At 40.4% G+C, this 23,409-nt stretch overlaps 2 protein-coding genes across 3 annotated transcripts in view; one reads left to right on the plus strand and one right to left on the minus strand.

The window, feature by feature from the left end:
* RASA1 (RAS p21 protein activator 1) overlaps nt 1-9,260 on the plus strand; it is a 61,203-nt gene extending 51,943 nt beyond the window's left edge. Inside the window, exons 23-27 of the mRNA XM_042822759.1 lie at nt 1,368-1,435; nt 4,696-4,784; nt 5,624-5,701; nt 6,909-7,043; nt 8,391-9,260. Coding sequence (XP_042678693.1) covers nt 1,368-1,435; nt 4,696-4,784; nt 5,624-5,701; nt 6,909-7,043; nt 8,391-8,474 — 454 coding nt within the window. The 3' untranslated portion in view covers nt 8,475-9,260. The remainder of the gene's footprint in view (nt 1-1,367; nt 1,436-4,695; nt 4,785-5,623; nt 5,702-6,908; nt 7,044-8,390) is intronic.
* A 2,970-nt stretch (nt 9,261-12,230) lies between these two features.
* On the minus strand, nt 12,231-20,860 carry CCNH (cyclin H). Of its 2 annotated transcripts, none has more exons than XM_042823056.1 (9): nt 20,672-20,860; nt 20,382-20,504; nt 19,354-19,427; nt 18,878-19,088; nt 18,446-18,609; nt 16,555-16,625; nt 14,633-14,744; nt 14,017-14,077; nt 12,231-12,399 (listed from the first exon to the last, which is right to left on the minus strand). In XM_042823056.1, exons 1-9 carry the CDS (start codon nt 20,786-20,788, stop codon nt 12,364-12,366), a joined length of 969 nt encoding a protein of 322 aa, XP_042678990.1. In that variant the 5' UTR covers nt 20,789-20,860; the 3' UTR covers nt 12,231-12,363. The 2 variants fall into 2 exon arrangements, with proteins under 2 accessions (XP_042678990.1, XP_042678991.1); XM_042823057.1 differs by having other exon boundaries at nt 20,392-20,504; nt 20,672-20,761.
* Between the last annotated feature and the right edge of the window lie 2,549 nt (nt 20,861-23,409).

A 23,409-nucleotide genomic window follows, 5' to 3' on the forward strand; every position in this document is an offset into this window, starting at 1 on the left:
TGGATAGTTGCAACTTCTTACTAGACTGTTGCAACCTTTTATGAAGGAAGCTGTTTTATAAGACTAATTTTTAGATGTCTGAATAGTGTATCAGCTACCTCATTGAAAAAATGTTGCCATTTCTACCTGATTTCCAAAACTCCATGTCAGTATTCATTATTATATTATCCGTTATTTCAGGACTCCACATCAGACTCGTTATTAACACAGGGTGAAAGAGTAAGAACCCCCAAGTATTCTGTATTAGCAGGATTCATACCTCACAGGTCTTCAATGGTAGGCACTTAGGAGAGATTGGTCTGTATTCCATGATTTCCAGATTGCATACTTTCTCATATCTTTATATTCACACCATAGACAATTATTTTTTTTTTTTTTTTGCTCCACTGAGGTTCAGGACAGTTGTTTTACCAGCCCATAATTTGTGGTTCTTGGAGGAAAAAGAAACTTCCTTACAAGTATATATTAGAACTCAGATGCCTTGGGCATATGGAAGATATGCTAACGTTACCAATAACCCATGCATCATTTCCAAATAATATGAATGTTAGTCACTCTGCACTCAACAGCAAACAAGGCTGTGTGACATCCCCTTCCCTTCCTTGTCAGTTAAGGTTTTGTTATCGTTACAGTGAAAAACAGTCTGCTGGTCCAAGCAAAATGAAGCATGATGTAAATCACCTTAGCTGGTCTTTATGTAACTTCCTCTTACAGCAGTTAGTAAGAATTAAGGTTGACATGAATTAGATGTATTTTACTTCTGCTTTTGAAGAAAATTAGATTTTTCTCAACATAGTTGAAAGTTGCTTTATCTTGAATGATACTTTTCTTCAGCTTCCTAAGCGGCAGCATTTAGTTCTGGGAGGAACACAGCAAATCCCATGCTATTCTTCTACTACAGCATACTGTCATCAGGATTTGGATCTGCTTAGCTGTGTTGCTGCCAAAAGAGAGCTTTCCTTCTGCCCTTGTACTCCTGCAACACTTACATTGGTTGGGGGAGTCAAAGGCTGCATGATTATGCCTTCTTTAGAAAACTGGAAAACCTCTGGATGGTAGAGGACCAGGGACTTATTCTTTTTGAAGCCAGTGTGGTCTTGGCTTCATAGTGACGTCACAGTCAAGTTCTTCCCAGTTGGTTTCAGCAATCCACCTTAATTGGGAAATCAGTATGCCTCCTCTTCCAGTTTTTTGGTAGCTGAAGTCATACCAAGACATTCCTAATTAACAACCATATTCCCAAAGTGCAGGCTGATTTGTTGTTGTTTGTCTCAAAAAGATTTCCACATTAACTTGAACTGTTCAAGATTACACAATTTTACGTTAATATTACTATTAAACAAAATACAAATTTCTTTCAATTTCAGTGGCTTTGTTTTTCTCCGACTGATTTGTCCTGCTATCCTGAACCCAAGGATGTTTAATATCATCTCAGGTGACTATATGCTTCAGATCAATTTCATGCATTGTATACTAATAGACATGGATTTACTTTAGTGTCTAACGTAGCAAATTAGGAAGTTATTGAAGAGTGTCCAAACTCATGTAATCCACATCACTTCATGTCTTTCCCTAAGCATGTGCTTTTCACCCTCAAAGATTAGATGGTTTTTATCTCTAGTGTCTCATTTTAAACCCCAGAAGAATGTGTTGCTGAATTTAATAACATGTTGTGGAGTTGAAGTCTAGCAATGTGCAGTGTATTCTAGAAGTGTGGAAAAATTAAACGTGTGATCTTCAGGTTTCACTTTGAATACAATGCAGCACTGAACTTCATGGCTGAACTTCATGATATGTTTTATGTGAAAAAGATCTATAGAGTTGACATGTAGAGTCTGTGGAGAGCTATGCAAGATCTACAGAGACTGTACTCAGCTGTGATGAGGCTGCACCTTGAATATTGTGTTCAGTTTTGGGCCCCTCACTACAAGAAAGACATGGAGGCTCTGGAGTGTGTCCAGAGAAGGGCAAGGAAACTGGTGAGGGGTCTGGAGCACAAGTCTTATGAGGAGCGGCTGAGGGAGCTGGGATTGTTCAGTCTGAAAAAGAGACTCAGAGGTGACCTTCCTGCTCTCTACATACCTAAAGGGAGTTTGTGGAGAGGTAGGGTTTGGCCTCTTCTCCCATGTAACTAACAATAGGACTAGAGGGAATGGCCTCAAGTTGCAGGAGGGATTCAGGCTGGGTATTAGGAAACAGTTCTCCTCAGAGAGGGTGGTCAGGCACTGGAATGGTCTGCCCAGGGAGGTGGTGGAGTCACCGACCCTGGAGGTGCTCAAGAACCATGTAGGTGTTGTACTGAGGAACACTGTTTAGTGGGAAATGTTGGTGATACGTAGATGGTTGGATTTGGATGATCTCGGAGACTTTTTCCAACCTTGCTAATTCTGTGATTCTGTGGAAGTGTGTCTGGAGAGCCTGGAATACCTGTGGGCCCTTAGTTATTCAAGAGTAATTTTCTGGATTGAATCTGCTGCTTAGATAACTGTCACACACTGTAGAAGTCTTTGCTTTTAGTCATTAAGTTCAGTCAATTTTAAAGATGAAAGAGAGGAAGCATTTAGAAAAGGTGGGATGCATGGACTTGAATCAGTAATCTCATTTGACTTGCAGGTCATAAATAAGAGTGTTCTCATGAACTTGCCCAAGTAAATATTCTCACCACATTTTAGTTAACCTGGAATTTTGCTGCTCTCTTGGTAGGATGCATCTGTAGTAGTAACTACAACAATGGCAAGGGAACATTCTTGTTTGCAAAAGCAGAATTGCAAAATCGATCTGTGGCAGTGCCGGCCAGCATCAGATAGCATTCTCCCAGCCAGCTCTTTGACAGAAACTGGGATGTTGGCATAACCAGGGATCACATCTGACACAGCTGGCATGGGACTTTCCTGGAGTGAACTTCTGTTGTAGTCACCTAGGAATGTTTGTGGACATTTTAAACTTACAGATATGAGGTTTTTAAGATGGAACATCATTATGTGTGTTTTAGATAAAAGGATGTATAGAGGAAAATGAAAATTGAGATTTTGCTGTATTCCTTATGTAGGAAAAAGAAAGGAAAGGTGTGAAATGCTGAAAGGAAAATTATTAAAACTCAGTTTTTAAATGTTTGAATATATTGTACCTCATCTTTGTTGCCATATATTCTGGCAAAGATGACCCCAGAGTAGGGGACATGTAGCTTGCATGAGCCATGGCTCTTCTTCCTTCCCTGATTTTACTAGTAAGATGCTGATTTGGAAATAAGAGGGAATAAGAACTTGGATACAGGAAAGCTTTCTTTCTAATTTTTCAGACAATGTAGCATATTTTCTCTTTTACACTCTAAGATATCTAAATAAGAAGGGCTCAAACAGAAAGTATCAAAATGTGTAACTCCTTTTAAGCCTGTCTTGAAGTCCTCTGGATATGTTCAGCTAATTTACTACTGCTAAGATAAACTCACAGATACAGCTACAGGATTTAGAGCTGCTGGGAGGAAAGAAAAAAAAGTGCTGGGGGAGGCTTCTTCTTTGGGAGCAAGTCTTCCAACATACCTCAACTTCAGTAATGAGAAAAAAGTATCCTGAAGGCTGGCTATGGAGCTACAGCTCAGTTTCAGCAGCGAGTCGTATACCCTGCGTAACTGTCCTGAAAGAACCTTTGCTCCAAGCATACTGGAGTTGTTTGAAGTAACATACGTGTTTCATATACGTATTATTATAAAATACGTAATATTATAAAATATACGTAATATTATAAAATAATATACGTCCACTGGTTCAGTGGACTTGATGTTCTGGATTGCAAGGTACAAAGGTTACCCAGCACTTCTTCAAAGAATTGCACTATAACACTAGATACTATCAACATCTGGCTTTAGTTGCTCAGTGAGTGGCTCAATCTAAACTCCAGCTACGCAAGAGAGAAACAGAACTTATTTTCAGTGCATTGCTGGATTAGTAAATAGGAGGGCAGGAAGACAGAGAAAAAGATGCAGTTAGACACAAACAGTATGTACCATATTTACAGAGAATTAGACAATTCTGAATTTATATGCCAAATCTGAAAAAATTAAAACCTGGCTTTTGACCAGGCTGCTTCCTGTGAAGTAGGGGAAGCAGAGATGCACCTGGTTCTGTCACTTTAAAAAAAAAAAATAAATGAAGTTTTAGCTGACTGTGAGGTTAATGTAAAGTGTTAAGTGCAATACTGAGTACAGTAAGTAAATGTAATTTCATGGAAATATAAGCTAGGATAGCACACTGTGTTTATTCTATAGTCCTGGTGCAAGTAACTTAAAGTATAACTTGTGTGATGCTTAAGAGACTGCTTAGGTAGGTATACACAAATGAGGAAAAGTGTAAACTTTTTTTAATATTTTAACAAGCAATCCTCCTTTCTGCAGAACTATTTCGTGTTACTGAAAATGTTTCTCATTTCACATAACTCATACTAAAGTTTGTTTGGCATATTTCTTCAGTATAAAAATAATAAAGGAAATCCACACGTTCACATTTATTTTTGTGGATATAATTACTAAAGCATTGTAAGTTTTGCCTCACCAGGTGCCATTTTCCACATGCTGCTCCGTTAAACATTCAAAGCATTTAATTCTATTAAAAACACAAGCTGCAGAAGAGGTTTGCTTTCTTTTGGCTGGTGTTGGATCTGTATGCTATAGCCAGTAACAATACTTTGTATTCCTATCAGATTCTCCTTCCCCTACTGCTGCAAGAACACTGACGCTGGTCGCCAAGTCTGTGCAGAACTTAGCAAATCTGGTTGAATTTGGAGCTAAGGTGAATATTATACACGCACACACACACCAACTAGGATTGTGTTGCTGCCATTTCCATATGCAGAGCTTGTCACCTGACATGTTTGTCCTCATCAGTTCTTGAAGCGTTATCCTAGTTCTTGAAGTGTTTTCTGTCTTTGGAACTGAACAGGGTATTGACCTGAAGTAGGGCAGTAGTAGTCTAGCTGCCTTGGGAAGAGAGGCCATACTGTTCTGGGAGAAAGAAACCTGTCTTAATGTGTGATGCCTCTACATACTGATGCTATGAGAACACAAGAAACTCAGCAGACATCTCTGTATATAGTAATTCATTTTCAAATTAAACTCTGAGGTTGGTGTAGAGCAGGAGCATCCAACCTTTTGGTTTGCCAGGTCTGCTTAGTTTTGAAAAAAAAAAACATGTCTTCACAGGCTCACACACAGGCATGTAGGTAGGCTGGAACATGACTGGCAGTCACTGCATGGTGCTTGCCAAATGGCACAACTGTATGTATCGTGTAAGGCTCTTGGGTTTCGATCTGACTGAGCGCTGTGGGCACAAGAGGCAGTTAGCACTGCTCTGTGCTCTCTCCTCCACTGTGTTCTGTTGTCACATATGCAGTCTGTGCCCAATCTACACACAGGAAAATATTGCTAAAAAACACACTTTTAAAATTTACAGTCTTGTAAATTTACAATCATATTTTATTATACTTTTTGAAAGTAGTATTTGTTTATTGAGGATAGTGTTGGAAGAACACGCATATTTCAGAAATTTTGGATTGCATGCCAGTATGTATTTTTATGAATGCATCTAATGAATGTATGAATAATTTAATGAAGACTTTTAAAAATTACTAGGAGCCATATATGGAAGGGGTAAATCCGTTCATCAAGAGCAACAAACACCGCATGATCATGTTCTTAGATGAACTTGGGGTAAGTGATTAAAGAATTCTTCATTGGAAGTTACATGCTACACCATAAATGAAAATTTCTTTACCCTTTTTATGAACTAGCTCAAAAACATATCAGCTCTTAGGTGATTTTTAATGCTTGTTACTGAATAAAATTTGTCTTCTGCATCTGTAAAACCTGCAGATCTGTGTCCTGTCACACAAAACTAAAACCATCAGATGTCATTCGACTGTATTCAATTAGCACCTTTATAGAAGTGAGAAGCTAAAATATCTACGTAAGAATTATATACTTTGGTCAAAACCTTTACAAATGTATCTTAAACCAAAAAATTCCTGCCTATAATCTGTTGTATAGCTTTTACCGAAGATTTAAATTTCTCTTCAAACAATATGCTGCATTTCAGTTAACCATTTCCAGATGTCTGCTAGCACACGAGATATTGCAGTCTAGAACAAGAACTGCTCTATTACAAAACTCTGTTTTGTGTATGACAGCTGTAAAAGGAATTAGAAGCTCATGGGTAGATCTTTTGAAACGAATGTTTATTTTATAAATGAAGATGAAGGATATGTGCCTACCCTCCTGAACTGATTCATTTAAAGTGACTTAAAGGATGTCCTAGAATGTTTTGATTAGACTCAAAAATGAATATTCTTTTCTGGCACTCAGTAGGTTGCTGTATGTCACCTCTTCTGGTTCAACTTTAGTTTCTGTGTGAAATTATGTGTCAGTTTTCTTTAAATTAGTTTGTATGAGGTCATAACAACTGGTTTGAGAATAATGGTTGGATTAATCTGTTTTAATTACAGTGTTACTGTTTTATGATTGGTTTAACAAGTCTGTTACTTGACATTACAGACTTTGCTCTATTTTTTGCTGCTGATGTTCTTTTATTTAAATTGAAAAGGGCACACAATAGATGGATTATCTCCTTATTTACTGGGAGGTTGAATCTTTATCCTTAATAGTTTTCTTCACTTAGTGGTAGTGTAGCAAAATGAGATTTTTTTTTATTGAGCTATTCTAGCAGGAATAGAAATTGCTTATATTGGAGAGGAAGAAACAGAAAACATGGGTAGAAGAATTAGCTCAGGAGACTTAACAGTGCCGTACTACTTTGCAGTGTAAAACAACTGAATTGACACACCTGTACAGCAGTAGCATAATTTCCTGTATATCCAAGTATTCACCACCCTTGAATCTGCTCTCATTGCTTTTCTTCAAGAATGTCCCTGAGCTTCCAGACACTACAGAGCACTCTCGAACTGACCTATCTCGTGATCTGGCAGCCCTGCATGAGATCTGCGTGGCACACTCAGATGAACTTCGGACACTCAGTAATGAGAGAGGTGTAATGCAGGTAAGTTAGAAAGCTTAACAGTCAAATCAGAGGTACAAACAGCATATCTCAAGTTATTCTGCAATGTTGGGATTCTTTTGCAGTACTTCTGAAGAGCATTATACCTGGTAAACATCTCAAAATGTGCTTATCACCAGGAGTTTATTAGCTATAAAGGCCAAACAGCCCATAGTTGTGAGCTGCTGCTTCATGCAAATAAAAACAAGGATGTTTTTTCACAGTTATGGTGAAAGTTCTTAATTTCTAGAGGAAGGCTTAAGTCCACAAAATTCATGACAGGTTCTCTAGATTTTTGGTTTAATGGTCTTACCTGTTTCCAGCTGGATGGAATTTGCTTTCCTTAGCTTTCTATGGCTGCCTTCCCAGTTTTCTAGTACATCGATAAACATGGCAAACTTTTCTATCGAACCCACTGTGAACCATTATTAGTCTGCCAGCTGTTAAGCAGGGCTACTGTAAGTAGCTAAACCTACAGACTAATTTGTAACAAATAGCTTTATAAAACATAAAAAGGAATAACTTCAAGTTACTTCTGTAGACTTTTGAGATAATGTATTTAGTAATACGCCGCCTTTTCATCTGTTAATTACAGTGAACCTCAAGTAAGGATTTCTTGTTACTGCACGAGTAATGTTTAGTATGTGGTGCTGTGCAGGAAATGGCTTTTTTTTGTTTTTCAGGGCAGGGACAGCTGCTGTAGGTGAAGATTTGGAGATTGATAATTAATTCCACTGCTTCTAAATACTCTCTCATAATTACCTTTTTAAAAAATTATTTTCAAGGCCTTAACTTAAACTCCTAAATCTGTATGGCGGATTCATGTGCTTGTACAAACGAGTATTGTTTCGTTCACAAACCCTCTCATGGAATACTATAAGTTTAAAAAAAAAAATCAAAGTAGATCTTTAGAAAAATCTAATATACAAGATGATGAAAGATGTAGTTCTGTTTGTGTCATGCAAAAAATTAACTTTCTACATCAAAGGACAAATTTATTCTCATGGGTTTCTTCTTTGGCAAAATTCCCTTCTCTTTTTTTCATCGATGCCCTAATGATTCATGGTCACCCTATCTTAGTTAAAAACAATTCTACCATAGTGGGTGCAAGAAAGAAAATAGTCTGAATATCCAACAGTACGTTGGCAGTGCATTTTCTTAGCCTCTGGTAAACCAGAAAGTAATAAGATCAGTGCACACAATGATTAGATTTCACAGTGTTGTTTTCAAGTTCATTTTTGAAATAAATAATGTCTTATTAATTAGGGAATTGGTGCTGTTGAAAATGCATATCAAGACTTTTTTTCTAGTTGCTAATAATGTCTTGTTGTACCAATTCTTTTTCTACAGCATGTTCTTAAGAAGCTGTTGGCTATTACAGAACTGCTTCAACAAAAACAGAATCAGTATTCAGTGTCTAATAACATCAGGTAGCAGCCCTCTACCTGAATTCTGCATGGATCCAGCATGCCCGACATGGCAACTCACACCAGTATCACTTTCTTCTTGCTCTTGCCAAAAATAGCACACCCTGTCACATTCCCAGTGATGTGTGAACTATGCAAAAAGAAAACAAAGATTCTGTTGGTGAATGATTGTACCAGCAGCTTTTTAAGCTATCTGTGCAGGATGTTTGCACTTTTTTTCCACTTGGAAAGAGTTTTCACAACCTCTGAGCCTTGGTGTACAATTCACCTTCTGCAAAGAAAATGCTGTGACTGTGTCTTGAACTTTGAAAATTACTTTCAACACCTCTAATTGCCAAAGTTTGCTGTCTTGTTGGAAAATATATCAACATACAAGGAAAGAAATGTTTTGTCTTGACAGCTACATATAACTGGATAACATTTCTTACTGTAATTTCTGACTGGTTACAATAATTATGACTTCTGACTGTTTCAACCACTTTAACTTGTATTTACAGTTTTCAGAATTTGATGTTATGGTAGAAACAATCTTTACTGTACACTTTTATACCATACTGTTTCTCTTGCTGGAATCATGTTGAAAGAGAATATGCAGAATGGATCTCATCAGCTTTATTTTTTGATGTGCCACTGATTCAGTCTGAAATAGTTCTTCCATCAAGGACTGTATATCCAGATAAATCACAATGCTTTTGTAAAATGTTTACAACAGTAAATAATTTGAATTCAGTAAATTTATTGATCATTGTATCAGACATGCATGCATTCATTAAACCATTTTATAAAATATGTATTGGTTGGTCTCTTGTGTACTGTAAGTCTACCATGAATCTTATTTTTATACATGAAAAGTAAGTTTTGGAAATAAATCAAGCTCCAGATCAACTCTATGAAAACTGGCTAACTTTGGCTGCTGTGGGATTTTTTTTCTCCTGTCTGCACACATGATTATACTTTGTACTTTACAGTGTACCTACTGTCTTTAGTTTTGTGGCATCACTTTAGTGTTTACTATGAATCCGCAGAACAGTGCTACCATACTGGTATGCAGTGTAACACACAGAAGCTAGGAGTTTGAGTAAGGGAGGGGAAAAATACTCAGTATGTACCTTTGTGGGTGCTCAGAGTGTGTTTCTACATTCCTCATTCACAGCAACTCTTGGGACTGATGTGATAAGGAGTAAAAGGATGCTGAGAGTCACTGACAAGACTAATGAGATAATCACATAAATAATTCTTGTGTAATACAAATGCAGCTGTTAAGGTATTACACAGCATTTCCCGTCTGTTAAGCATTTTGCTTTTACTTTCACTCTTATGTGAAAGGACTTCATCTGAGTCTCTGCTGTGACACTTCCTTACATGTTCTCACAATCTCCAATTGCTTTCCAGCTGCCTGCCAGCCTTACCTCAGAGCAGGCAATCTTGAGTGCCATCACACAGCATGTGTGGACAACTGGGCATCAGGCCCAGCTCGCATGGCTTCATGAAAGGCAGGTTCTGCTTGCCAAACCTGATCACCTTCTATAACTGAATGACCCATCTGGTGAATAAGGGAAAGGCTGTTGATGTGGTCTACCCAGACTTCAGCAAAGCCTTTGATGCTGTCTCCTGCAGTATTCTCCTGGAGAAGCTGACAGCCTGTGTCTTGGACAGATACACCCTGAGCCTTACACAGAACTGGCTGGATGGCTGGGCCCAGAGAGCAATGGTGAATGGAATTAAATCCAGTTAGAGACCGGTCACAAGTGATGCTTCCCAGGGATCAGAATTGGGGCCTGTCCTGTTTAAAATCTTTATTGAGATGAGCCAGCAGTGTGCCCTTGTGGCCAAGAGGGCCAACGGCATCCTGGGGTACATTAAAAAGAGCGTGGCCAGCAGGTCGAGGGAGGTGATCCTCCCCCTCTACTCTGCCCTGGTGAGGCCTCATCTGCAGTACTGCATCCAGTTCTGGGCTCCCCAGTACAAAAAAGACAGGGATCTCTAGGAAAGAGTCCAGCGGAGGGCCACAAAGATGGTGAAGGGCCTGGAGCATCTCTGCTATGAAGAAAGGCTGAGAGAACTGGGTCTGTTCAGCCTTGAGAAAAGAAGACTGAGAGGGGACCTGATCCAGGTCTATAAATATCTAAGGTGTGGGGGCAGAATGGCGAGGCCGGACTCTTTTCAGTGGTGAGTGGAGACAGGACAAGGGGAAACGGCCGGAAACTGCAGCACAGGAAGTTCTGCACAAATGTGGCAAGAACTTCTTTACAGTGAGGTGACGGAGCACTGGAACAGGCTGCCCGGGGAGGTGGTGGAGTCTCCTTCTCTGGAGATGTTCAAGACCTGCCTGGATGCCGACCTGTGCGACCTGCTGTAGGGAACCTGCTTTGGCAGGGGGTTGGACTCGATGAGCTCTGGAGGTCCCTTCCAGCCCCTTCAATTCTGTGATTCTGTGATTGATGACCTGAATGAGGGACTGAGTGCATCCTTCATATGTTTGCAGATGACACCAAGTAGGAGTAGAGTAGGAAGTCCCTCTGTAGCAATGTGGACAGGCTGGATTGATGGGCTGTGGCCAGCTCTAAGAGGTTCAACAAGACCAACTATTGCTTTGGTCACAACAGCCCCATGCAAAGCCACAGGCTTAGGGCAGAGTGGCTGGAAAACTGTAGAGTGGAAAAGAATCTGGGAGTGCTGACAGCCAGCTGAATGCAAGCCAGCAGTGCCCAGACAGCCAAAAAGGCCAGCAGCATCCTGGCTTGTATCAGAAATTGTAGCTAGCAGGATTGTAGCTAGCAGGAGGTGATTATTACCCATACTCAGCACTGATGAGGCTGCAACTCAAGTACTGTGTTCTTGAGTTTTGGACCCCTCACTACAAGAAAGACACTGAGGCAATGAGTATGCCCAAGAAAGGGCAACAGAGCTGGCAAAGGGTCAGGAGCACAAGTCTCAGAACACAGTAAGGTCTGGTCAAGTCCATTTTAAATTGCAGCTCATAGGAAAAATGAAGTAACAATACTGTTTTCTTCACTACCAGGCTTGCCTGCTTATGTAACACAGCGAGGTAATTAATTAAAATACAGAAATCACAGGGCCAGTTTATAACTTCCCTTTTTTTAGTGCTCTGCTAGCAGGTTACAGCTAGTTCAGAACATATTAAGGATGGCCCATTAAAAGGTGTTTCAGTTAAATCACTCTTCCCTTAGCTGCTAGGTACTATGTAAATGGTGAGGCCTCCTGAGGTGAAACTATGATAGGCTGAGCAGTCAAGGAAGAAAAGCAGCTTTGCCACTGTTAATGATGACTTATGAAAAGCATACTGTCTAGAATAGGTCATTTTTAAAATGTGGTTGGCTGGGTATCATCAGTATAACACAGCAAAAAAATAAAACAACTCTGAAGAACAAATTTGCATCTGCTTATATAAAATAATAATAATGAAAAAAAAACAATGATGAAAATAAATCTAGAACACTTGAGAAGAGCTTCTCAAATGCAAAAAAATGTTATGAGCAAGGTTATATTCTTCTAGCAGTTTCACTGGCAAACCTGGGCAGAGGACAGCAGCACATCTTGCTCTTAAGTACTTAAGGATTTATTAGCAGATCTGTGTTGTCCATGTATTTAATCACTTTGCTAAATGCCAGAATTGACGTTAGGTACTGCTGTGCTGTAAGCCAATTCTTAAGTTGCACCTGAAGGTGCTGCTAAACCAAAACTTGAATACTTCTTACTGACCTTGGATGGTGAGATGTTTTAAAATAGAGCTACAATTAACTAACATTTAAAATAAAGGTTTTATTGCAAAGAAATTAAAAAGCGATGTAAAAAAATACCTCCTGCTTCAGTCTACAGAACCTTCAATAAGCAGGTTCACGTGTGCCACAGAACAGTAAGCAAAGGAATAGGCTTCACAAGTCCCCAAGGTCTTCATCAGTCCATTCTTCCTAAGGAAAGGAAAACAAGTGTCATTTTACAGTAAGGTGACCAAGCAATACAAAACTGTGCACATGATAGTGCTGCGTGTAGTAATATCTTTTATATACATGTTGCTTAAAGAGAGTTCAAGTAATACAACCAACTTCACACTAATCTCTACACTGTGCCTATTGCAAGTAAATGACTTAAACAGCAAGTTTAAACTGATAAAACACATGCTTTATCTTCTTGAGGGATGCCCTTCTGCCAAAATGCTGGTGCAAAAGAAGCACATTAATGATTGACAATACCTTTCTTGCATACTGACAATCTTCTTGCTCCTGACAACCAGCAAGAAACACTGTCATTCCTACCTAATATGTAAGACCAGGCTCCAAACAGAAATACAAATTTTTTCAAGTCCTACACCAAATGTATATGGACAGCTCTGAAAATAATGCCTCCCATTTATTTCCATGGAAACTACAGAAGATACAAAGAGCACACAATAATGCTGTTTGATAGAGAAAATTCTGATACAAAACACTACTTTTTAAACACAGTCACCACCATAAGCTGTGCATTTCCAAGAGCAAAAAACAAGAGCATGCCACACTTGTAACTGTTTTGCAAGCAGGTATTCCACTTGGGCTCTGCATCACGCACTGGCCACACAGGTACAGTGTGCAGGTGGAAAAAAAGCCCTGCAGAGCCTGAGGAGAATTAAAAGCAGGAGAGAGGCTGCAGCAGGGCAGAGAGAAGTGCACCTTGAAGCAGGGGACGCCTGGCTGGCACCACCTATTGAGTGTACCACCAGCATGTTCCTTCTCTCTCCTTTCAGCATTTTGCCATCTCTCAAGGGTCAGCAAGTATAGTGAGTACACTTGCTTAGGGAGTTTCTGCTTCCTGCTTATGGGCATTATCTAAAATGGATGCCTGTGTGTATGAGTCTGTGCATGTCGAATAAAACCTATAACCCTCTGTGCTGCTCTAAGTGCAGTTTGCTTCCATCTGCTCCTGAGACATCCCATCTCGCAGATCTAAATGTACCCTGAAAGAGCCTTCAACAAGTTCATTATCCATCCAAAAATCCACCCTTCAAATCTGTATCTTTCCAATTTAGAAATAAGAATGAACTGTGGGATGATGTCAGACTTTCCAGAAGTGCAGGTAGAGGACACCAGTTGCCCTTCATCTACTCATAACATCACTCCCACCACAGAAGGCCACTGGAATGGACTACTCATCTGGAGTACCACACGTCCAGGCCTGGGAAACTGAGCACAAGAAAGGCTGGAGCACCTCTCCTACAAAGACAGGCTAAAGAGCTAGGCAAGTCCAGCCTAGAGAAAAGATGACACTGGGGAGACCTCATCATGGCTTTCCAGTACTTTAATTATTACAGTAATTCAATTATAATTAGCTTATAATCATGAGGGAGACAGACTTTAAGTGGTCTGGTAGTGACAGAACAAGAGGAAATGGTTTACAAATAAAAGAAGGGAGATTTACACTAGATGTTTAAAAAACTTTAAAAATATTCTGAGCAACTTTTGTAATGCGAGAGGGAGAAGTTTGTCTCAACAATGTGTGGGTTTTGCCAGTTACTACTGAGTGGAAAAGTAATGTCTTGTACATTAACTGACCTCATCCATTTTAGGCTTTTTTGAGTTATATTCATCATCTTCACCAATTTTCCTCTTCTTCCTAAGCCCCAAATAGGAAAAAACAAGTTTTAGAGTCAGACTCATTATCTGGTACAGTATTTTAGATTAGTTTATGAACAAATCTGTCACATTAAAAAAAAAAAAAAAAAAAAAAAAAGCTATCAAAATTCAAAAATAGCAGCCTACTATAAGTTCACAGTGGGTACTAAAATGAAAAGGGCAGATAGAAAACGTTAGCAAGTCCTTTACCTGCAACATCATTCTTAAGAAAGCATTAACTCCTTACAGAATTCACATACTTTTGAAGACCATGATTCTCAAGACATATGAGATCATATTTAGAAGCCACTCGGGATTCCAGTTTTGTGTTAAAAAATAAGCACCACTAGGGCCTGCAATGCAAATCAGCATAGAACGTATGTAAGCATTGTTTACCTACCTGATCCTGAGAACCAAGAATCTGAACTGACACTCTTACAATATGTTGACATGTTTTCATTTTCATTCACTGCAAGATCAGCATTAAGTAATGTTCCCACCGCATTAAAAAAAAAGAAAAAGAGGGATAATACATTACAGAGCAGTATCTACTTACATGTTAGTGTTAAGTGAAAGCTCCGGGCTGTGACACTTCTCTAACTTCTGTTTTAGAGCTGCAACCTCTTCAGGTCGTGGCAGTTCATACTTCTTTATAAGATTTTTCATGCCTGTGGTGGCAACAACATATCTCTAAGCAAATCAGGTAACTTCTATTTCACAAAGTGAACTACACAAGCTCAGTATCAATCAGTAGTGTGGCTACTTTCATGGCTTATCCCTTGTATCTAACCTTCAAATATTGTTTCATCTTTCAAACTTCTGCTAGGTTTTGAAAATATTGTTACTTGTTTTCTAAAATAGACTTCAACAAGCTATAAGGCAAGTATTACAGAAGCTGAAACAGAAAGCTTTCCAAACAAAATCCTTGTATTTTTTCAAAGCCAGCATTAGGTGTTCCAGGTACTAACTTCTCCAGCTCACATAACATTTGCTTATGAAACTTTCCATCTAACAGAGCATTCCAACTTTGGAGAATCCAAGATTACATACATATGACTTGACTATCATCTTACCATAGTGGTTTAATTCTAAATAACATCAAGATACACCAGCACTGAGAACTACACAGAAACTGGCTGTCAGCATCACAGGTTTGGATTTCAAAGGAAATTACAGAATTCACATTGCTCTGCTAGCAAGTTTCAAAACAGGCAATTTTTGTATTCAGCACGGAACCTTACTCTTAATAAAGTTTGTCTTGTGAGAAAGAAAATCAAACTTCTAACTGCTACAGAGGAAACATGACCTCCTCTACCACCACATCTATGTAAAACAAATTATTCACAGACTTAGCACCTCCACTGCTTCAAAACGTTCTGCCTGTCATCCTGCGTTTGCAGAACAGCAGCCTACAGGGTAAAGGTATCCTCCACAGGATTGCAAGTGAAAGTTATGTGATCCCAAAGTTCCCTCTGCATTTTACGAACAGAAACCAAAAGATCAAATGAGTCTGTTTTTTTGTTCTGTTTTGGGGTTGGTTTTTGTTTTGTTTTGTTTTTTTTCTCTCAGCAAGAAGATAGAGGGGAAAACACCTCAAAGCTTTATAAATTCAAGTTGAATTGCAGACCTTGGTGACTTGTACTCACTACTGAAATCGGCTTACTCAATGGGCCAGATTTTTATTTGTTTATTTATTTTTTATTTATTTTTTATTACTAATACTCTCCCATTCTAAATACAGGCATTAGCTTAGAATATTAAGAGAAGTGATTACATATAATTCCATACTCCAATCCTGCCATTCAATTAAAAAAGGTAATAAATAATCAGTGCACCATACTTCCACTGTCCTAACAAAACCAAACCATGCTACCACTCTTGGTGTTTCACATAATGTACTTTCTTTGTTTTGCATAAGCAAACCTAAGCATCTTTTGAACTACCTTTCTGGCTACAAAACAAAGTGAGTTATAAATCCTGGCAGATCACTTATCACTTGCTAACAAGTCATCCTGTAGTGGTAGAAGCAGTTACCTGCGAGCTTTTGTCAAAAGCTATATTCTCAAGTCAGTGAATGGAAAAAAGCTATTCACCCAAGACTTACACAGAAACATTACTCAGTTTGCCCAAATTGGATCTCTCACTTTTGAAAGTACATCAGTTGCTAACACTTAATTCATTACAACATACATGATTTGAGAATCATCAGGTCCTCTGCTATTTTAATTTCATTTGCTTAACATCAAAGGTAACTCTGAGTGTCTCTCCCCCTGCATCCGTCAAGTAGGAAGTTCACTCTATTGCTAATGTTTTAATTATCTTTGGTAAGCCTTGATGTGAAGAAAACTGTTTGAAGCACACTTTTATTCAAAAAGGAAAAGCTTTAAGTGAAAAAGGTTTTGGGTTGATTTTTTTGTTTTTTTTCCTCTTCAGAGATACATTTTCTTTCATATATACTTTTTTTAAATATTTACTTACTTTTCATGCCCTCCAGTATTTTGGTCAAGAATGTCCTGTTTTCTTTCAGCATAAAACACTCTGATAAATAACTGCAGAACAAAGCAAAAGAATAAACTCTTAAAGTGCTGTAATAATTTGCAACACCTAGCATTACTTAATAAAATGGATTATTTGTAATTTCTATCTGCTAAAGCTATACAATTCGATTTGATGAAAACACTTCTGTTGCGCAAGTGTTATAAAGTGATAAAAAGTGAGTTGTTCACTTTCAGCATTATTCTTCTACGAAGAACTTGACAAAAGTATTTCCTAACCACATGAAGAACCTAAGGTACCGGCACTGCAGAATTAAACAACTCAGTAAGACTTTGTTAACAGTTAAGTCAACTTAAGATTCTATGAAGTATCACACTATGCACAGTATGACTACAGGCAAAGTAGATGCTACAGAAGAGCACTCTTCGTGCAGATCAACTGACAGGAAAGCTTGCAAGATGAACTGCTTCCTCTGGCAGCGAGCTCGACCACTGGAAACAAATCCCAAGCGCTCGCTCAGAGTTTGTGTGCACTGCCCTCTCAGATTCAAACTTCCTTTTAGCAAGAAACAGAACACAGCAGAGGAACACTATCACAGAAGTATTTATGACATTCCAGTGTTAAAGGAAAAGGAATTTACGTTTCCTTAGAAGGTGCACTTCAGTAATGAGACAATACTGAACATATTCTACGTGGCTTCTGAGTAAAAACATGAAATTTGGAGTGATTTCACTTTTAGCATTAGCATTTGCTTTCTCATTTGTGCTTCCACACCTTAAAGCAAAATAAAACAAGCAAAAAAATAAGATGCACACAGCACCTGGCCAAAACCACAAAATACATGAGCAGCAATCCTTGCCAACATCACTTTTTTTTCCTTGCTGGGAAACAAAATTTGTAGATAAAATTCACGGCTTGGTCTGTGCAAAATAACAATTTATTCAACTCAGTCAGCTGCAGCTCTCAGCTTTCTGATGCACCAGCCACCATGAAGACAGTAACTGTTGTGAGCTGAGAGCTGTCCAGTTTATAACACCTACTCTTGTGCAACTTTAAATGAATTTTTGTGCTGACCCCATAACTGAAGCCACTATTTGCCAGTGCACAGTTGCAGTTTTTTTTTTCCTTAAGTTGTAACTTTTTGTATACAAACACTAACCTCCACTGTGGGAGGAAGAGATTTTCAAACCTCTAGAGCTCTATCCTAACCTCAACCTGTCATTTGTACAGGTCAGGTGGAAAATAAGTTATTTAAACAGAATTGTTTTACTTTATCATCAGCCCTTGTGACTGCAGCGGTTGCACTCTTGATGCAAAACTCAAATGGAGTATCATGTGGTTATAAAAGTCCAAATACAGTGGATGCAATTGTATTTCTAAAGAAAAAAGGTCACTTGAGTCCCCAAGCAAAATAAATTATGTCTTTCAGCAACAGTATCAAAGCATTTCATCACAGCTTTGCAAGCAGAAGTAGACAGACCATTCAGAAGAACAGCACCTTAACATTAGTCTATTTCCAGGGAAATTCAAAGCTCAAGTACAGCACTTACAGTTTCTGCATTCCTATCTGCCATCAGTTCAAAATAATATTATTTGACCCCACAACCTCAGACATCTCTTAAAAACTTTTTTTTTTTCTTTCAACAATTCATTATGTATTTCATACTCTCACTTCCTATTGTATTTCCAGCTTCTCTACTTCAGTCTTCAGGATTAAAAAATTATCATTACTGCTTTAGTTTTGAAGCACATTTAAAGAATGTAGCAGATTGCTACCTATGAAATAGATACAAATTTCTGTTAGCCAAGAATGTCTAGAGCAAAACAATTTTAAAGACGACACAAACAAAAATTTCAAAGAAAATGAGACTACCTTTCTATATTAATTCCTGCTCTTGAAGCACTAGATACTATAGCAGCAAGAGCTATCTGTGAGGGAGTGAAGAGCAGATATGCATCTGTCAGAGCCACTCGATTGAGGAAGTCATCAGCTGTTTTCCTTAAAACTTCAGGGTTTTCCAGCAATGGATACCGAGTCTAAGAAATATTTGGGAAAGTTAAGCAGCTATTCCTGTTAGTCTGTGAGCTCAACACACAAAATTCAACAATTTTCTGTAAAGCAGAAGAGTGACAAGCCATCTCATTCCTAAAATGTTTAAAGACCACAACAACACACACCTCCTTTCAGATATTTTCTGCCTATCACTTTAGAATCTATACCTTTATGAGCACAGAAACAAAAGCATAAAATCCGTATTTATATTACATTAAAATATAAAGTACATAGCAGATAAAACGGCATTACCTTCAAATCAATCAGAATTCCCTCAAATGGCCTGTATGGATTGTGCACAATAAGATGGAAGTTCAACTGCTGAATAAGCAGTAGTTCATATTCCAGTATCTGTTCAAGAGCTTTTTCTTGCCCAAGGGGGCTTTCTCGAAGGTTACCAACAAACTGAGAGCTGGACACATTAAACTCATCTACTTTACAGGCTAAGAATGCACATGTTAGCCTTGAGCAGTTTGGGGGAAAGAAAAAAAGCAAACAATTAATACATGCAGCATTCAGCCTTTTATCGAAAGTTCCGCGCAGATTTATTATTATTTTAAAAGTTTCTGAAGTACTACATTAAGAATATAATAAACTTTTCCAAGTGGAAACGGAAAGTGACCACACTTTTTGCATTTCCTTTCCTATTTTGTTCATATCTTAACAAATAAAGTAATACTTCTATTATTCTGATCGGTACAATAACTCACAATGTGTTGAAAACTCACATTATTATCCGAGGATGATACTCCATCACTGAGTTATTGAGATAAAAACGTTTGAAATACATGCAAGCTGTTCCCTTAATTTTTAGAAAGAGAAGGAAAGAGTTAAATGCAGAAATAAAAGTGGATTAAGAAACAATAATAATAAAATTCATAAAACAAAGTCTGAATGCGTACTATTGGCATACAAGATACACAAGCACACTAAAATTCACAGAATGCCATGTCATTCAAAGTCTAATTCATTTATGCATGCTAAAACCCTACAAAATAGCAGTTTTATGTCATTTTTAGATGTTTATTCATGAATACAATGTGCAGTCTAGAATACCTTCATTACAATCTCATCTCACATTAAAATGGAATACTTCCATCAGTCCGTCAGTGCCAAGTTTCCAAATTAATGTGAACTCCATCAGCACAGATCAAGTATTTCCAACCTCTTACTAGCGAAGTTTGACTCAGCACATGTACCTTACTGGGCCCAGTTCTCAAATGTAAAGATGGGGTTCACAGCACGTAACAGTGCCTACTGTGACACAGCCAAAGTGCATAGAAACAAGACGCTCATCATTTTGTTATTCACCACAGCAGCCAAAAAGAGAGTACTGGTGGGATGCTTCCGAACAACACGCTTACAAGTGAAGCACAATTCAATTCCCTGCTTCAGCTGTAAGTCCTCCTTCCTCCCTCTCAATGCACTCAAGTCACTGGGGAAACTTTAGAGGGAGAAATTTTTCACTGAGGGAGCGGTGAGGCCCTGGCCCTGAGGGGGTGGTGAGGCTGCCCCGGGAGCTGCTCAGGTCCAGGATGGACGGGGCCTTGTGCAGCCTGAGCTGGGGGGGCAGCCCTGCCCACAGCAGGGGGGGGGAGCTGGATGGGCTCCGAAAGCCCTTCCAAACCAAAACCAAAACGGAAGTAGGCCCAACCGAGCTCAACTCCTGCAGGACCACTAAGGAAACCAATCTTTTCCCGGACGGCAGAGCCATGAGGAAGCAGGGAGCACCTCACGACGGAACGTTTCTGCTTACCACCACAGACCGTGGCATGGCTGGCTTGAAGACAGCACAGAAATCCAGCAGCCTCTTCTCGTAGTACTTGCATATCGCCAGCTCCTCGTGGGCCTCCAGCAAGAAAGAGTCACCCTGCTGCACCTGGGGGAAACGCACCGATCTGAAGAGGCCCGGCCGGAGCCGCCCCTCCCCTCGGCGGCCCCGCAGAGGCTACGCGGCGCGGCACGGCCCAGCCCACCCCGTCCGCCCCGTCCCCCCCGTCCCCCCCGTCCCCCTCCCCATCCGCGCCGGCCCGCCCCGCCCCGCACCTTGCCGCCGGCAACCGCTTTGCTGCGAAATTTTCGGTTGGCATCGGCCCGGCTCCGCGCCAGATCCTCCTCGCTTCGGAAGGTCCAGTACCGCCGCTGCGTGCTGCTGTAGAACATGGCTTCCCCGCCGCCAACCGGCCGCGACGGGGGACCGAACCGCAGCGCGCAGCGCGCACCGTGGAGCGCTCCCTGGCAGGCGTAGTGCGGAACGCCGCGGCACCCAATATGGCGGCACGCGGGGGCGGGGAAAGATGGCAGCGCGGGCTGGGCTGGCCGCGCAAGCTGCGGTGAGCGCGGGAGGGTGAGACTAGGCTGCGCGGGCGTCGGCTGGTTAAAGGGAACGGGGGAGGTAAACCAACTGGCTGCAAATCCGGAAAACCGAAAAAAAAACCCAAAAAAACCATAAATGTTAATCTGCTGCTGGATCTTTGCACAAAACGGAAAACGAAAAGGGAGCTTCGGGGAGTGAGGGAACTGGGGTCTGGTCTGGGGCGAGTGCAGCTTGAAATACGTGCAACTATAGGAAAATTCAGAAATGAGCAATCTGCTTTTTCTTTTGACAATCACACACCTGGAGGACTTGCTGCTGCTGCTATGGTTGGACTTACGTTTTCATTTATTTGTTAATAATAACGACAAAATCACAGAATATCCCCAGTTGGAAGGGATCACCATGCCCAGCCCTGGGCTCCACATAGCAGCGCCGAAACGCCAGCGCTATGTCTGAGTTCTGTCCAAACACCCCCCTGAGCTGCAGCAGCTCGGGGCCGTGCCCTCTGCCCTGTGCAGCCCATTCCGTGCCCAGCGCCCTCTAGTGCAGACCCTTTCCCTGACCCCGAGCTGCCCCTCCTACGACACAGCTCGGCCCTGTTGCTGTCACAGACTACAGAACTCAGTGCTGATTCTCCCTCCTGATGCAGCTTCCTGATTTCTTCAGGCTTCTTAAAACTGCTGAGAAGTATGCTAGAATGCTGTTTCTAATGCGTTTCATTTTCATTTTGGTCAATGTAGCTATGAAACCATGTAATTTATCAACATCAAATAGTGATACATGTAGGGGGGAAGAAGTAAGGAATCATTTACGTTATGCCAAATGAAATCAATCTTCAGGATTTTTCAATGAAATATTTCAGAACAAATGATGCTCTAGTGGTTCTTTGTTCTCCTATGTAATGCCAGGATTGGTGTCATTATTGCTAAATTGTATCCTGTAAGTTGATGTATTTTCTCCATTAATATCTCTGTGAAGGTGATTTAACAACTTGTCATGTTAGCTAGTCTTACCATTTTGCTGACTGTATGGTTCTATCTGGTGTTTTACACATCTCCCCAGTCCCAATGGAAAAGGACTTGGAGGTGCTGGTTGATGAAAAAATGATCTGGTAGTATGTGCTTTCAACAGTAACCTGGGCTGCATCAACAGAGGGGTAACCAGCAGGGACAGAGGGGATTGTCTGTTTCTTCTCTGCCCTCATGAGTAGGAGTACTGGAGTACTACATCCAGGCCTGGGGCCTCCAGTTTGGGAAAAACGTGGAACTGTTGCAGCAGGTCCAGAGGAGGCACTGGGATGCTCAGAGGGCTGAAGAATCCCTCATTTGAAAAAAGGTTGAGAAAGTTGGGATTGTTTACCTTGGAGAAGAAAAGGCTCCACGGAGACCTCTTTCTGGCTTTCCAGCACTTAATAGGAGCAGGAGTACATGCAGGAATCGAACTGAATTTTACATGAGCAGATGATGAGAGAACAAGGAGGAATAGCTTTAAACTAAAAGAAGGGAGATTTAGGTTAGATTTTAGGAGGAAGTTCTTTACTCAGTGGGTGGCGAGACCCTGGCATAGTGTGTCCAGAGAAGCTGAGAATGCCCCATCTCTGGAGGTGTTCAAGGGCAGGTTGGATGGGGGTCCTGGACAGCTTGATCTTGGCCAGGGGTGGTGAAACCAGGTGGGCTTTGAGGTCCGCGATTTCCTGTCAATCCTTTCTTATATTATTCAAAAGGCATAGGTAATGTTATGAGTAATACACAAAACCCATGATTTCTTAGATCATCTAAAGGCAACCGAGGAGGACCAAAAATCACCACATGCACCACATAAGAGAGGAATTTTGTTGTTTGCCCTGTAAATTCTGTTGTTGAAGCATTAAGTATTCGTAAAAACTTTAAACTTCATTGTCTGTTTTCTATTTAAAAAAAAAAACAACGAAACAAACAAACAAAAAAACATAAAACAACATGTGGAGGGGTGAGAATAGTTATTACAAGCATATTGCATGCAGATGAGTTGTAAGACTTATTTTCACAGAATCACAGAATTGTAGGGGTTGGAAGGGACCTCCAGAGCTCATCGAGTCCAACCCCCTGCCAAAACAGGTTCCCTACAGTAGGTCGCACAGGTCGGCATCCAGGCAGGTCTTGAACATCTCCAGAGAAGGAGACTCCACCACCTCCCTGGGCAGCCTGTTCCAGTGCTCCGTCACCTCACTGTAAAGAAGTTCTTGCCACATTTGTGCAGAACTTCCTGTGCTGCAGTTTCCGGCCGTTTCCCCTTGTCCTGTCTCCACTCACCACTGAAAAGAGTCCGGCCTCGCCATTCTGCCCCCACACCTTAGATATTTATAGACCTGGATCAGGTCCCCTCTCAGTCTTCTTTTCTCAAGGCTGAACAGACCCAGTTCTCTCAGCCTTTCTTCATAGGAGAGATGCTCCAGGCCCTTCACCATCTTTGTGGCCCTCCGCTGGAC

The sequence above is a fragment of the Centrocercus urophasianus genome, unplaced genomic scaffold, assembly GCF_019232065.1.
Source record: "Centrocercus urophasianus isolate 14NV4802_14NV808 unplaced genomic scaffold, USGS_Curo_1.0 seq_21, whole genome shotgun sequence".
NCBI lineage: Eukaryota > Metazoa > Chordata > Aves > Galliformes > Phasianidae > Centrocercus > Centrocercus urophasianus.

What these genes read in the sequence shown, in the direction of transcription:
- CCNH (XM_042823056.1), bottom strand. Translation starts at nt 20,788, where the DNA reads ATGTTCTACAGCAGCACGCAGCGGCGGTACTGGACCTTCCGAAGCGAG. An exon ending in GAATTCTGATTGATTTGAAG is followed by an intron (nt 18,610 to 18,877) that starts GTAATGCCGTTT and finishes AATATTTCTTAG; the next exon opens with ACTCGGTATCCATTGCTGGA. An exon ending in CTTTCACTTAACACTAACAT is followed by an intron (nt 14,078 to 14,632) that starts GTAAGTAGATAC and finishes TTTGGGGCTTAG; the next exon opens with GAAGAAGAGGAAAATTGGTG.